This window comes from Plectropomus leopardus, chromosome 17, assembly GCF_008729295.1.
Source record: "Plectropomus leopardus isolate mb chromosome 17, YSFRI_Pleo_2.0, whole genome shotgun sequence".
NCBI classification, from domain to species: domain Eukaryota; kingdom Metazoa; phylum Chordata; class Actinopteri; order Perciformes; family Serranidae; genus Plectropomus; species Plectropomus leopardus.
Genome location: NC_056479.1, coordinates 10,789,797 through 10,804,128, shown reverse-complemented (window position 1 = coordinate 10,804,128; position 14,332 = coordinate 10,789,797). Strand labels below are relative to the sequence as shown.

Here is a 14,332-nt window from a genome sequence, read left to right as displayed (position 1 = left end):
TAGTCTGCCTGTAAATTACTCCTGAATATATAAAAACCTTGACACATGCCATTAAGGGGAAGGTATCACCCAGTCTGTCAAACATAAACTGATGACAAACACACAATAACCACCAAATGACTCTTACATGCCCAGGAAGAGCAGTCAATGAAACAAAATGGCTCCCTTTGCTCAGTCATTGCTGGCAATTTGGCCGAGGTTTCCTTGGCAACACAAACTTGGTTTCTCACTGAGGACAAGGAGAGATGCTGCTGCTATAACGCAGCCGCAACAACACTCACATCCAACAGCAATGGCCTTGATTTTGTTTTCTCATCAATTCTCCCCTCAGGTGTGATTTTAGTAATGCAGAGCAGTGTATTCAGATTGCATGGATATAAGGTGTCAGATGAGAACCAAAAATCTGAAATGCTTCTACACTGATATTGAGGTAGTCAACATTTTTGTCTTTTTTTCCATCAAATGACTAATATCTCTAGCAGAGCACTCAAAACTTCAAATGAAAGGCCCTGAAATGAGTGTTTTTTCTAAAGAGGATAATATGATTTGACTTTAATGTTATCATTACATCTTGCTTTTTTTGGGGGGGGCTGTTTTTGTGATGTGATAGTGCAGCCTCAGAGACTAACTGCCAGGATGTTGTTGAGGAAATTGTGCTATTTGACTGGTTCACTGGCTCAGAATAATTTTCATGCTGAGCTGAAAGGACCAGAGGTGTATCAGGGTCATCTAATCTTATATCCCATTATACAAGATGTTAAGACATGATAACTCTGATATCAATTTGGTTACACATTATCGAACATCATTAAGGAAATATATCTTGTATCTGTCAAAGAAAAACCATCTATATCAGTGCGTTTTCCTAAAAAAAAGTAATGCACTTGCAAGTTTGTACATATCCTTCGTAATCATGAGCCAGTTATTGTTGCATGACCCATGTATTTGCAAAAAACACTGGACTTTCACCCAAATTGAAAGGATTAAAGGTTCTGTATGCAACAGTCAGAGTATTAATATAGCAGCAAACCAGAGCAGAGAATGAAGTCATGTTACCACTGTGTGAGCGGTAATCTGAGCTTCTCTGTTCTTTGTTGTGGTGTTAGTCCCTGTCAGTGTAATCCATTGGCTTTCTAATTGCCCTGCAGTGTGCTCATATAGAGGTTATGGTGTTGTCGCAGAAGCATAAAGCCCACCCTTCAATTAGCTCTGTCAGCACTGTTGCTGTTGTTAGTACTGTTTGCATTGTTAGCACCGTTAGTTGCTGGCCACCAGCTAACGCACCCATGTTGAGAGCAGTGTCCAGTAAATCCTGGCTCAGACTCTGAATCACAAATATGCTCTGAATGCGTGTAGTTTGTAGTATTTAGGGATATGTATTGCCAGAAGTGGAATACAAATAATCATAACTGTATTTTCATTTATTTATAATCACCGGAAAGTAAGATACATTGTGTTTTTCTTACCTTAGAATGAGACATATATATCTACACACAGAGCAGGTCCTTTCTGCGGTCAGCCATGTTGTTCTACAATAGTCCAGAATGGACAAATCAAACACTGGCTCTATATGGAGCTATTTGCGTTTTTGTGTATTTGCATCAGCCACTGTAGATCTTTTACACACTTGGCAAATGCTAGAAGTTTTAGTCTGCAGCCTCACTGCTAGATGCCACTAAATTCTACACACTAGACCTTTAACTACCCTCATAGGTTACAGAAATTCTCCTACATCTGAAGCCAAATAAACCATTTAAGAACCCAGTGGATTCTTAAAAAATGCCTCATAACACAGCTGCTAACGGGGCAGCTTTTCTTAGCTTGTGAAAATTTGACGTTTTGGATATATTTCAGTATTTGCAACTTCCAGTCTGTTGTAATATGTGTCATTCCTGTGTGTTCTCTTAGTTTTTATAGGACTTATGGAGGAAACCTGTCTTTATTAATGGAACATGATAGAATCAGAAATGTACTAGATTATAAATATGTCTTCCTCTTGGGTTACTTCTGCACAGTCTTATCAAACACGCAGAGGCCTTCTCGTGCATGTCTTCCTGCCTTTCTTTATCTCACTGTGCGTGCATATTAAATGTTGGGTTTTTTGTTAGTAAGCAAATCATGATTTCATCATCCATTTAATCCAGACCTGTGCAGCAGTCTGGCAGCTCAGCTATGCTATTAAAAATGGATGTAAAGGCACATGTTTCTTGTTGCTTTGTCCTCTGGTATCAGATAAGATGTGCTCTTTACATGGTCAGGCACAAATGACCTTTGCTGGTGCCTTTCAGTTCAAGTCCTCCAGTCAGCCTCCATTTCAAACAGGCCACTGCTTATCAGTAACCTATTACTTCTTGCCCTGGCTGCCTTAGCAAACATTGGCTGAGGCATTTGCCACAACTATGTACACACTTTCAAATACAGCGAACACAAACACAGATATCCGAAACATCCACTGAAGCACACAGTCTCACAGCGCTTTGTCTTTAAAAGTTATCTTGGACAACGTTGCACATTTTGTTTTCAGCTGGCACTGTTATAAGGAGCTCTGTTTATGTAATTTGCGATAGAATGTCATCCAGCTCTCCAAAACAGATACCACAGCTATATTTTTTTTGTCCTACTGATTTTTAGACAGGTTGTCTCTTGAATAAGGAAACCAAAAAATTAGATGTGTCATTTGAGCTACAATGGCTACTTTCTCCAGAGTTATATGTGTGTGTGTGTGTGTGTGTGTGTGTGTGTCTGTGTCTGTGTCTGTGTCTGTGTCTGTGTGTCTGTGCTTCTGCGTGTGGGTGTCTATTCTCCCCAGGCCAGTCGGGGTAATGTGATTGTGTTTAATGCGCTCTTTACATACCCTTGAGCAAAACACGTCCATGCTGTTATTGACTGGCTTGTTTGGAACAATAAATAATGCAAATCACATTTACCTGCCGTAGAAAGTACGAATGGAATGAGAATTCTTGGGTGCCTTTAGGGACTGTTCTGCTCAGCTGAGTTTCATATAGGTCTTGGTAGGGCTGAACAATATAAAGAAATTGTGCACAATTTTACAATAATGATGTCGCTTGTAATAAATATAAAGTATACCTAGTTTTGCATTTCTGCTGTTTCACTATATTGCTCAATTAAAACAATTTGCTTGTTGAATAAAATTTCCAGCATTCTTTTATTGAACAACTCAAAAACAAAAGCAACCAATATAAGTGCAGTTTTTTACTGATACTTTTAACTAACTCAAATAAATTTGAAGTTGAAATCACAATGAAGAATAAAAAAAAACGACATATTTTTTAGTTCCAGGTCTTGGCGTTGCTTTGAACAACCATTTTCAATTAAAGGGACACTTTGCAGATTTTTCGATCAGCTTTGCATTATAACAGTGAGGGCAGTCCATGAAAATGAACTTTGGTAAACTCCCTCCATCTAACCAGGGCCCAGATCTCCCTACTCATCTCCCAGCTCAAGTCTGCCAAATAATGCGAAATCGCTGGCTCTACAGCAGTTAATTTCACTACAGATTGAACTTCCACACTTTTGCACGCCTGCCACCATGGACACAGAGTATAGAAGCGGATCAAGAGAAAGACACACCCCTCTCTCTCAAACACAGACTGAACCTAGATCAAACTCTAAAACTAGGCAGCGCTGAGCAAATTTAAACCAATATTCTGTCACTGTATTGCCTATGTCTTGCCTAAAATGTCTTCAGAAACATATTTTTGCTCACCATTTAACTGTAATACAAGATCATTTGTCACCAGCTGGTCCCCATAGTTAGCCTTTCACTAGCTATAAAGTGTTAGCTTAAAAGTTAGGTGGTTAAGGTTAGGATTAGGGTATGGATAAGGGTTTCTTGTAACTTAAATCATGTCTTCAGGTATAATTAATAATGTCAATACATAAAGTTGATTATTTACACTTTTGGCCCTTCCTCTGGTCATGCTGTACATATTTTCAAAAGTATTTGTGTATTCCTACTGCATAGATAGCGCAGTTTTATGGAAATACCATCTTTCCAGCAAAGAAATGCTTTTTTAAGCTCTTTGTTAGTTGTCTTTTAATATAACATAAGTCATACCCTGTTATTTATATTTTTTCAAAAAATCATCAACAAACTTTTAACCCCTCCTTTCGTCCTTTAGGTGGTGTTGGTATTGCAGCCACTCAGCTGTGCAAAACAGTGAAGGACGTGACTGTATTCGGCACAGCATCTGCCAGCAAGCACGAGACCATCACCCAGGGCGGAGTCACGCATCCCATCGACTATCGCACCAAGGACTATGTGGAGGAGGTCCGCAAGATCAGTCCGAAAGGTGAGAAACTTGTCATGTGCGCTGGGATAAGTGCTCTAAATTTGGAGATGTTTGTGCAGAGACCGTAAAAAATGAACCAGGTTAAACTGTCTGTAATGAAGGTTTACATCAGTATGTATGTTCATCACTGAGATGGATTCATAAAGCAAATAGACCGGCTCTATATATTCCCACCAGCACAAAGCAATACTGTGTGACTGCAGCTTTTGTTGATCAGTGTTGAACAAACTGCAGACAGCGAGATGATGTATTTTCATACACTGTGGGTTTTTTTTCCTGACACAGTTCTCAGCAGAGTTGGCTGCCATGTACACTAGACTGACAGCATGTAGGGAGTCATTTTTCCTCCCGAACAAACTCATTTTACTAAGCAGTGACTGTTTGGATTCTCATCGCCATCAATAATGTATCCGCAGTGTTTTATTGAGATGTGGACTTGCTGAGAAAAACGTTGCTTTTCAGCAAAATGAAACAATGTCCAGTTCCTGTTTTTTTTTTTCTTCTTTTTTTTTTGTGGTCGCCCACCGCTGTGTTCCTAGCAGGATGGAGACTGTTATTATGCTGGAGGCTCATTTTGTAGTCCCCTCTCCAACCCGCCTCTGTTCTCTGTAGCATGTAGCGAGACAGAGAGACATTACAGAGACAGATAGGATGAGAGCGAGAGCTGACACTTTAGACAGAATGTATCTAATTAGAAGATCGGATCAATGTGCAGCCCTGCTCGCTACCTTTCCCTCTGTCTTTGGCTCTCTGTCAATTCATCTGTGCTGTGGTCAAGGCGGAGTCCTGCTGTGCGCCTCCAACAATCAATAGAACCAGGGTTTAATGGAGCAAGGAGGGGTAGCCCAATTTGAGGAGTCCCCTCTGGCACAAAGGAGCATCATTAAGTCTGAGCCTACATGGCCAGACAATAATAAGCTACAGAGAAACCTTCATAGTTAGGTTGCCGTTCTTTACCATCTGCTCAGAGGTTGGATTGTTATTCCCTCCACTTAGGAATGGAATGACGGAGAAAAATTTTATCCCTCTTGTCTTATCAGTGACAAGAATGAGAAAACATAAAACAAGCAGGATCTCACCACGCTCTCCTCCGCTCCTCTCTTGGCATACATATGGGTTCCTCTTCGTGTAAACATGGCACAACTTGGCTACACTCGCTACTCCTAGTGAACTCTGGCATGCGGAGGGGGGCTGCTGAGGAGACTTGGCAGGCTGCTCTCGCTGAATTCACACCAGTGATAACCGGGCCCTTCTTCTCTCTGCTGCTACAGGGATGGACATAATACTGGACCCTCTCGGAGGATCGGACACCCATAAGGCCTACAACCTGCTGAAGCCAATGGGCAAACTTATCACCTATGGTAAGTAGTAAAAACCAGAGTGTAGACCAGTTAGTTTAAGTTTAGAGCCAAGTTTGGAGCAGCTTTATCGGAATCCTAAGTGATCCAACACATGCCGAGTCCAGGAGTTAATGCAATTACATTTGGTTAAAATGGTCAAACGGCAAGTATGCTCGCCAATTTCAGTGATCCCCACAGTTTTCCACACAAAATAAGCACATTCAGAACCATTTTATGAGCCAAAGTCAAATAAAAATGAAACCTCTACAAGCAAACGTCTTGTAACTGCTGTGGATAAGTCTCACGCAGAGTTTGCCCCCAGGCTGCATACATCTCTCCAACCAAGCTTCTCCAAATTTGAATTTTTAAACTTACCAGAACATCTTATGTAATGCCTGAAACCAAATATGTGGTTTGTTAAGCTTGGTTGCTGCACTGCACAGCATGGTAGGAAGCACACGTTATGTTTTACTGGTATACTACACAAGATTTTCCTTAAAAACAGAATCGTACCAAAGTAATCCCTCTCAGTCATCACTGATGACCCACTGGAGGTGTGGTGATGTATTTACCTGCAGAGACCCCGCTCTCTGTCTGGATTTTCTTATTTTCTTCTGAGAGCTCTGACACACCACGTAGGTAGAGTACATACGTGCAGGTTCGCTATTGGCTATAGTCTTTGCAATGTGTTCAATTGCAGCTTCTCGGCTGAGACATAGGCGACATGAGGCGAGCAACAGTTGGCCTTCATCGCCTCTAGTATTTTGATGTCATTTTGGTGTGTCAGGGCTTTTATTTTCCTGAGCACAGTGTGCAGGTGAGGCAAGAACTTTATAAAAGACCAGCAACCAGGCCGTAAAAAGCATGCATGCAAGAGGAAGATACAGAAATTGCAAACACAGTGCCGGGAATAAAAATGCAAATAAAGTGAACAAACTGTTAACAAACAGTTACCAACAATTCCTGCATAGTATACCTTTAAGTTAACTTCATAACTAGCTACCTTCACAAGATAGCAGCTGACAGATGATGAACGCAGTATTTCTAAACTCGTTTTTTTGTCTTACTGATGCTCCTTAGCTATATATTATTATATGTTATGAAAATATGTCACCATTTTTTTAAAGCTTACTTGTTATTTTTAAATGTTAATCCACATTATTGCAAAAAATCATAAAATTTTGGAAAAAAAATTGTAAAAGCAACAAATTCAGTCTTCCTGGATTTCTTCTTTTAAAAGAAACTCCCACAAGATCTTAGAGTGTAACTGCTGAGCAAATTGTACTACAGTACATGAAATGGTCGTGGGTTTCCACACACACAGAATAAAGCTGCTTCCTGGTGGGCAGTGTGACCTCTCTGTAGAAGTCCATGTCCTCAGTGTGCCGTGTGTCATCTGTGGGAAGGCCTTTTACGCTCACTCTGTGGCGATGCCAATCTGGAACAAGCATGCATGCAACAGTGGGCGGGGTCGGCATCCATGAAGAACAGGGCCTTTCCTTTGCATGCTTGACAAAAACCCACTACCCAGCATGGTATCCCCCCCACCTCCACCCTCGCCCATTCACCCTCTCTCAACCCCAGGTCCACCCCACCCTCCCGCTCCCTCCATGCTGGTTGCTTCTCTTCCAGCTTATCAAAAGTATGCATGGCGGAACAATGGGCGTTTTATCCACACGAAACCTGGAATGTGTCTAAATGTAGCAGGCTGGGTCCCTCTCTTCCCTCAGAGCATGCTTTGTGTCCCCCGTTTTCCCCAGAGAGACACACAGAGACAGTGAGAGTATTGGAGCGTATGTGACTGCAGAAAGAGGGGATAGGGCAGGGATGTGGTGACAGTGAGCTGAAGTGCTACAGAGGTTTTCAGGGTGGAAGGTGTAGGTGAGTGTGTGAGAGAGGCAATGATGTAAACTAAAATAACCAGTAGAGGCAAATAAGGGGACCAAATATTGTTTTGACATGGTTGATTGATTCTCTTATTGTTATCAATAATTATTTGACCCATAAAATAATATAAACTTGAAAAGGATTAGAAATCACCAAAGCCCAAGATTTTAGTGCCTGTTCAAGGCAGAAATATCTCCCAGTTCTGCTGGCTTGCGGTTCTGTATAACGGATACAGTCGCAGAATGGGGGAAAAGAGTTGTCTCACCTTTCAGCCAGCACCTTTACACTGTTACAGTAGGTAGAAACAGTGCTGAAATGGTGTCTGGAAAGACTGGAAAGCCAGTAGGACGGGACCATGGACAGAACATGTTATGCTTGCATCCCACCACAGGACATTTAATAAGCAGCAAGTACTAGTTAGGGACTAAGTGAAAGAAGAAGACCTTGATTAGAAATTGTTGAGATTGAGATAGAGATTGTTATTGACATGTGTTACATGTCATGCCTCTTTGGAATCCACGATGCCGGCATGCTGTCTGAAATCACACTGGTGTGGCATGATGTTGCCGTTCTTTGGTTCTGTGTAAAAATGCGAAGGTGGCACAAAGAGGGGACTTTTTCCCCAAACCAACAGTAAAAGAAACAAACAGCAATTTTATTTAAAATGATATAAAACAGAGAAAGTGGCCAATTTCCAAATTTGAGGGACAGAAACCACCAAATGTTTGGCATTTTTTTCTTGATAAATACCTTAAAATAATAATTTATTATCGAAATTTGGTTATTTTTTGCCAATTAAAAACACGAGTTTGTTTCAGTGCAAAAAAGGAGGATTGATACTTAGGTGAGGGCAAAGTGGGAACTAAAGAGGAAAAGGGAGAATGTGGGAGTGGAGACATTATTGGATTAAAAAAGAACCAGACTAATAAACAATTCATTGTCAGTAAATCAGTTACAGTCACAGTCAGGGATTTAGAAATGTACCTAAGTTATACATGCACTGTGTTTCTTAGACTTTATCTCCCACAGACTATAGATTGAGCTTCTTCCTCTCCTCCTCCTTCTCCTTCAGGTGCAGCCAACATGCTTGCAGGCCAGAAGAAGAACCTGCTCGCCGTGGCCAAGAACTGGTACCATCAGTTCTCCATCCACACGCTCAGCCTGATCCAGGGGAATAAGTCGGTGTGTGGCTTCCACCTGGGCTACCTGGACGGGGAGATGGAGCTCATCAGCCAGGCCATGAACACCATCCTGGATCTCTACAAGGAGGGCAAGGTCAAGCCCCGCATTGACTCCACTTGGCACCTGGAGCAGGTTTGTGTCTAACTGTGGTTGCCTTTACACCAGAAATTAAACTCTATTAGAATAAAAATATATATAGCATGAAAGAAAATATTCTAATCGTCCACCATATTTACAACTGATGCAGCTATTTTTCCGGCTACATATGTCAATTAAAACATGTCTTTGACCTTTTATGTTACTATTTGAACAGCAGATTTTTAATATATTCTTGGCTGAATCCACACACAGAGATGTATTGCATGTAAAGAAGCTCTACATGACATTAAGAACATTAATATGGCAGAAAATAATTATTTGCTATATGAAGATATAGTGAAGTAATGGAGTCTTGAGCAGAGAAGGAAGTTGTGCTCCGTCAGTGTGTATTGTAAGCGGAGCTTCTCTTTCTGTTGTTGTGGTACATGGTTCAGCCGTGCGTGCATGTTAGTGCACTTGAGTCCCATGTGTGTATCCCCCTGGCTAGTTCGTTATTGCTGCTCAGCACTGTGCTTTTATGGTGGTCACTGCTCTTATTAGGATGGTGTCATTGCAGGAGCATAGCAGCTTTGTTTTCCTTCTTGTTAACACTGTTGGCACTATTGCCATTCACGGGCTGATCATGAAACAATGGGTCCCTGGGCACAGACATGCAAAAGGCCCCACCACCTCTCCTATGTGGAAAACAAGAAACACAGACTTTTTGGTGGTTTTTGCATTTCTTTGTAGTCCTTATGCATCTTTTTGTGTCTCTTTGTGTATATTTTGTGTTTCCATGTGGTTGTTTTGTGTCTCTCTGTACTAGTTTGGGTCCCTTTTTGTATTATTTTGTGTCTTGTTGAGGTAATGGTTCCAAAGTTACTGGAGAAACTAAATTTGGTGCAGAGTTATTCACAGCCAACATGGGCATCTGGTCAAGGATGGAGACACTTGAAATTCTTTCAGATATTTATTTCTCCATAAATACTCTGAGGTACTGAATGTGGTTTTGATTAAATCACAGACACTACACACAAAACCATCCAAGTCAAAAAAGACCAAGAAGCCACACTTAACACAAATTGTGAACAACTTAACGTCCCTCTAATGTGATGGCTCTAGCTGGGACAGAAACACAATTAGCCAATCGCAGAAGATGATGTTGGAAATACTGTTTCAGTTCTTAGAGGTGACTGCACATATCTACAGCTATAGGGCATTTTCAATATCAATTTTGTGCCTTTTTGCTTTTGTTTTTTTTTGTTGTTGTTTTGCTTTTCAGTCATATTTGTCTCCTTGTGGTTGCTTTGTCCATTTTTGTAGTTATTTTGTGTTTTTTTGTATTCTCTTATATTTTTCCCTTGTTAGCACGGTTCACACTGTTCTTTCTGTTAGCATGGTTCGGTTAGCTACTAGCCTCCTGCTCAGCATCCTCCATGTTGAGAGCCATGTGCAGACAATCTTTGAAGCATTGATTTACCCTGAGTATCACACAATGCTTGTATGTGGATTTCAGATCCATTCATACCTGGTTGTTAGTGACCTAATGCATCCCTGTGCACCAGGGTCTGGATGTCCAGATGATTCACTGTGACACGAGTGCATTTGCACCTGAACTACATCCCATTTTTACACTATGTGCTCACAGCCGAGTCCCCCAGAATTCATGTGAATTCCAGGTGCGTTTTTGCAGCTCGATCTGCAGGAGCTGGGTGTGGCTCTTCGATTCAATAAGGCTCAACAATCAACAGGCGAAGTTTGTCCACAAGAAGCGCCGTGTCTCCTCAAGCATAACTCACTCAGCCAGACAGAGTCAGATTGTTGCTGATAAAATTAACACTGCTGACAGATATGAATAGAGAGAGTGTGAAAAACACCAAGAGAAAGAGGGAGTCAGAGGCTGACATCTTCTGTTGTCGGAGTTGGAGCTGGTCAGTATTTTGGCCTGAGTTACCGCGGCCAGAGAGAAACACCCGCTGTCTTTCTCCGCCATCTGACGCTCTTTCTCTGCCTCTCCATCTGTCTGCTCTTTATATCGGACTCTTTCTCTCTGTCTTTAGGTTATTGACTCCCTCTCTGTCTCTCTCCATCACGCTGTATTCTCTCCTTCTCCCTCCTCACAGTGTATCTTTTTTTGCTTTCTCTCTTGTTGCTATGGTGACATCCTTTAGTCAGTGTGTGCGTCTGTCTTAGGGAGGGGCCCTGATGTATGAGAAAGAGACATGGAAGGAGCATGGAAAAACAGAGGAGAAGACAAGATATATCGTAGAGCTGTTGGGCGATAGTCAATCATATAACTGTTTGATTATTACAAGCTGAATACAAATGCCACGCCCTGACCCCATCCATCACAGCCCTTCGTCCATCCTCCGCCACCCTTCGTTTTTGCTCCAGTAATCAATGAACATGCACAGACAATAGTTGGAAATCAGCATTATCTCTCCCTTCCATGGTTTCTTGTGGTTCATTATCTACATCTGCACTGATATCCAGTAGGATAACGGTCATGTCATCAGCCACAAATAGCACACTCCAGTCCACAATGCCTGGGAGTCAAAGAGGTCGACACATCTTCGAGAGTGAAGGGTGGAAGTGGGTGGAGTCGTCAAAAGAGCCTCTTACTGTGACTTTCATTCACATTGAAGATGATTCTAATAATTCCCTGACTCACCCCTCCCTCCCTTTCGAGGCACGTTTCTCATTCGAAGGACACCAGTTGCTCCCTTCGTTCCCCCCACTCGCCTCCACTCTGAACTCCCACACTCCCCCTCTTTCCCATGTGTCTGAGTCGTCAGGGCCACGTTTCAGCCAGGCTTTACGTTGCTAGGAGATGGCCCTGTTGCCGTGGCATTGGTCGTTAGGTGGTCTGCCTTCCTCGCACGAAGAGGGTGATTGGAGGAAGGAGGGAGGGGGAAGCGGTGGAGGCAGGAACAGACAGTGGACAGAGCTCGGTGGTCAAGATTAGGGTGGGGTCGGTCTGGCTGGGATTCTCCTCTTGTCATTGTGATTGACAGTCAGTTGGATCAAGTTGGTCGATCCACCATGGGATCAGGGTTTGACTGATTAGCTGTCAAAACACGAGTGTCTGTCCCCAGAAGCAGGATGATAGGTTAACTTTATTAAATTCAGCTTTTATATCTCAATCCAAACATATTACGATTCAACAGAGGAGAGCTTTGATCTGGCCATAAAGATCAAGCCTGACCCCACATGAACCTGTACAGTTTCTTTGTGAGCACAGCCAAAGCCCAAGCCCAAACCATGGCAGGAGTTTTGTGTCCCAGCTCGATTAGAAACCGGAATTTCAGCGGTAAAAAGAAAAAAAATTATATCCAAACACTTTTCGCAAGCAAAAGTGGGAGTCTTTCTGAGCGTTAACAGACATTTATGACACAATCTCCAACACGTGTCTTCTTCTACTGCATGTTCAGCACAATCACATGCCTTATATCCTAAAAAGAGATTGTATAACATTTCTCTTGATTAATGAGTGGCAGTAGTCAAGATGGGTTGATGGCAACACAGCCTATACATTATTTACATCATTACACAGACTGAAAGATCTATATTTTAAAAAATTGGAACAAGCCCGATCCGATTCCGATTTTCAAGCCTAGATTTCGGCATGTAGGCCATTTCCATCTCGTTTTTTGATATCAGAGTGGCCACATTTGGACAAGGGGTCGGAGCTTTGGAGGAGCATGCGGTGGATCTGTCTCGTAGACTGTGGTGTAGGGGTCGACATATTATTGGCCTGGCCAGATGCTGAGGCAGATATTTGGCATTTTTCAGATTATCTGTATCTGCATTTTATTTTAATGATTGCAGATAAAATTAATTCAATAAAAAGTGCAAAGAAAGTGTCGGCATAGGAGGAACTTTTGTTTTGTAAAACCCCAGGGACCTGAGTTTGATATACTCCAAATTCTAAATATTGACAGAAAGATTTTCATTTTTGCTGTAAAGTCCTAACAGTTCTAAACATCAGTTATTGGTCTCAGTAATTACTAATAATCAGTAACGGTATCGGCCCTGAAAAACTAATATCGATCGACCCTTACTGTGGTGACGCGCTGCAGACAGCCCGTCACTCAAGCAGCCCTTAATTGTAAATTAAAATGTAAACTGATGAGTTATAAAACATTTGTTATGAATGTTGAAATTAGCTTTAGAGACCAAAAACTGTCTTCTGCACCAGGCTGTAAGTATTTTTTATTTCTACTGTAAAGTCTCGAATTTTACATGGGGATCTATGGAGATTGACAGACTTCTGGAATCAGTCTCAAGTGGCCATTAGAGGAACTGCATCATTTGTTGGGACTTCCGACTTGGCTTTTTTTTTTCAGCTTCTGAGGTTGCTGCTTGACAGAGAATCAATCTCAGTTTTAAACAAATACATGCTGTAGTGTGCATATTTAAAGGACAGGTTCACCAAGTCTAGTGTCCAAGTCTATCTTGAAACAACACTCACACGTCTAAGTGTCCAGTTGCAAATTTGTCTGTAATTGTTCCTCCTGTCCCTTATAAAAGCAATTTTTACATCAGGGGGACAAAATGAGCAGTCCGCAATTACTTTGATGCTTTAATACTCTACTCTACGCTAATACTTTTATGTTTCTAGTGCAAAACTCTTTTGAGCCAAATTCCTTTTCTGTTTCCCGAGACATTGTTTCCTGTCTGACTTGCAATAGAGGGATAATAACATAAATACCGGATTTTGTACTAAAAAAATTGTAACTTTGTAGGAAAGCCACTTGATATCTGTAACGCAGATGCTGAGGCCACATATTTTTGTCAGCTAAATGTTATTATGCATTTCTTAGCTGAACAAGGACTATGGATTTTGTGACCCAACACTTGCACTTGAATCACATTATGAAAAGATCTCTTTACAGCCGGTATAAAGAGGAGGAACATGCACAACCACCAAAAGCTCTTGCATTGTACATGTGGGCATGTGAGTGTTGCTTTACGGCAGACTTGGAAAAAAATGTGAACCTGCCCTTTAATAATGAGACATAACTCTATCTGAAAGCAGAGGTTCATTCATTCATTGACTTGTAGTGGCTCACAACTAAATTTTAGACAAATTACGACATAAGAATTCACATTACTGCCAATATTAAACTCAAGCACCTCCTGGAACTGACACTCAGACAAAACCAGGATTGAACCAAGATCTAAGATCCAACTTTACACTCCATCGTCCACTTGCCAGGAACTCCACCTCAACTGCCATCCTTTGTGTCCTTAACTCAAAATGCAAGATTATACACACATTTTAATGTCGAGATTATATGATTTTCTAATCAAAATAAATGTGTTGCTCGATAACGTTTGGATAGTAAATAGAATGATCACTTTTGTCTCTCTGCCTGTATTTCTTGCCTACATCATAAACATTTTGCTATATTTATACTTAATAAAGCCTAGTATTGAAAGCATGTGTTTTCAGTACGTTCTCCCCTCATTTATTTGGTTATCCTTTTTTATTTGCTTCTTGCTGCTGCAACAATTTCATTTCCCCTCAAA

The 14,332-nt window shown here is 41.4% G+C and overlaps 1 protein-coding gene across 1 annotated transcript in view; it reads left to right on the top strand.

Annotated features, from left to right (window-relative positions):
- The window catches only part of vat1 (vesicle amine transport 1), a 34,673-nt gene that overhangs the window by 19,746 nt on the left and 595 nt on the right, over positions 1-14,332 (top strand). The window contains exons 3-5 of the mRNA XM_042505357.1: positions 4,143-4,313; positions 5,585-5,674; positions 8,613-8,854. Of these exons, the coding sequence (XP_042361291.1) occupies positions 4,143-4,313; positions 5,585-5,674; positions 8,613-8,854 (503 nt within the window). The remainder of the gene's footprint in view (positions 1-4,142; positions 4,314-5,584; positions 5,675-8,612; positions 8,855-14,332) is intronic.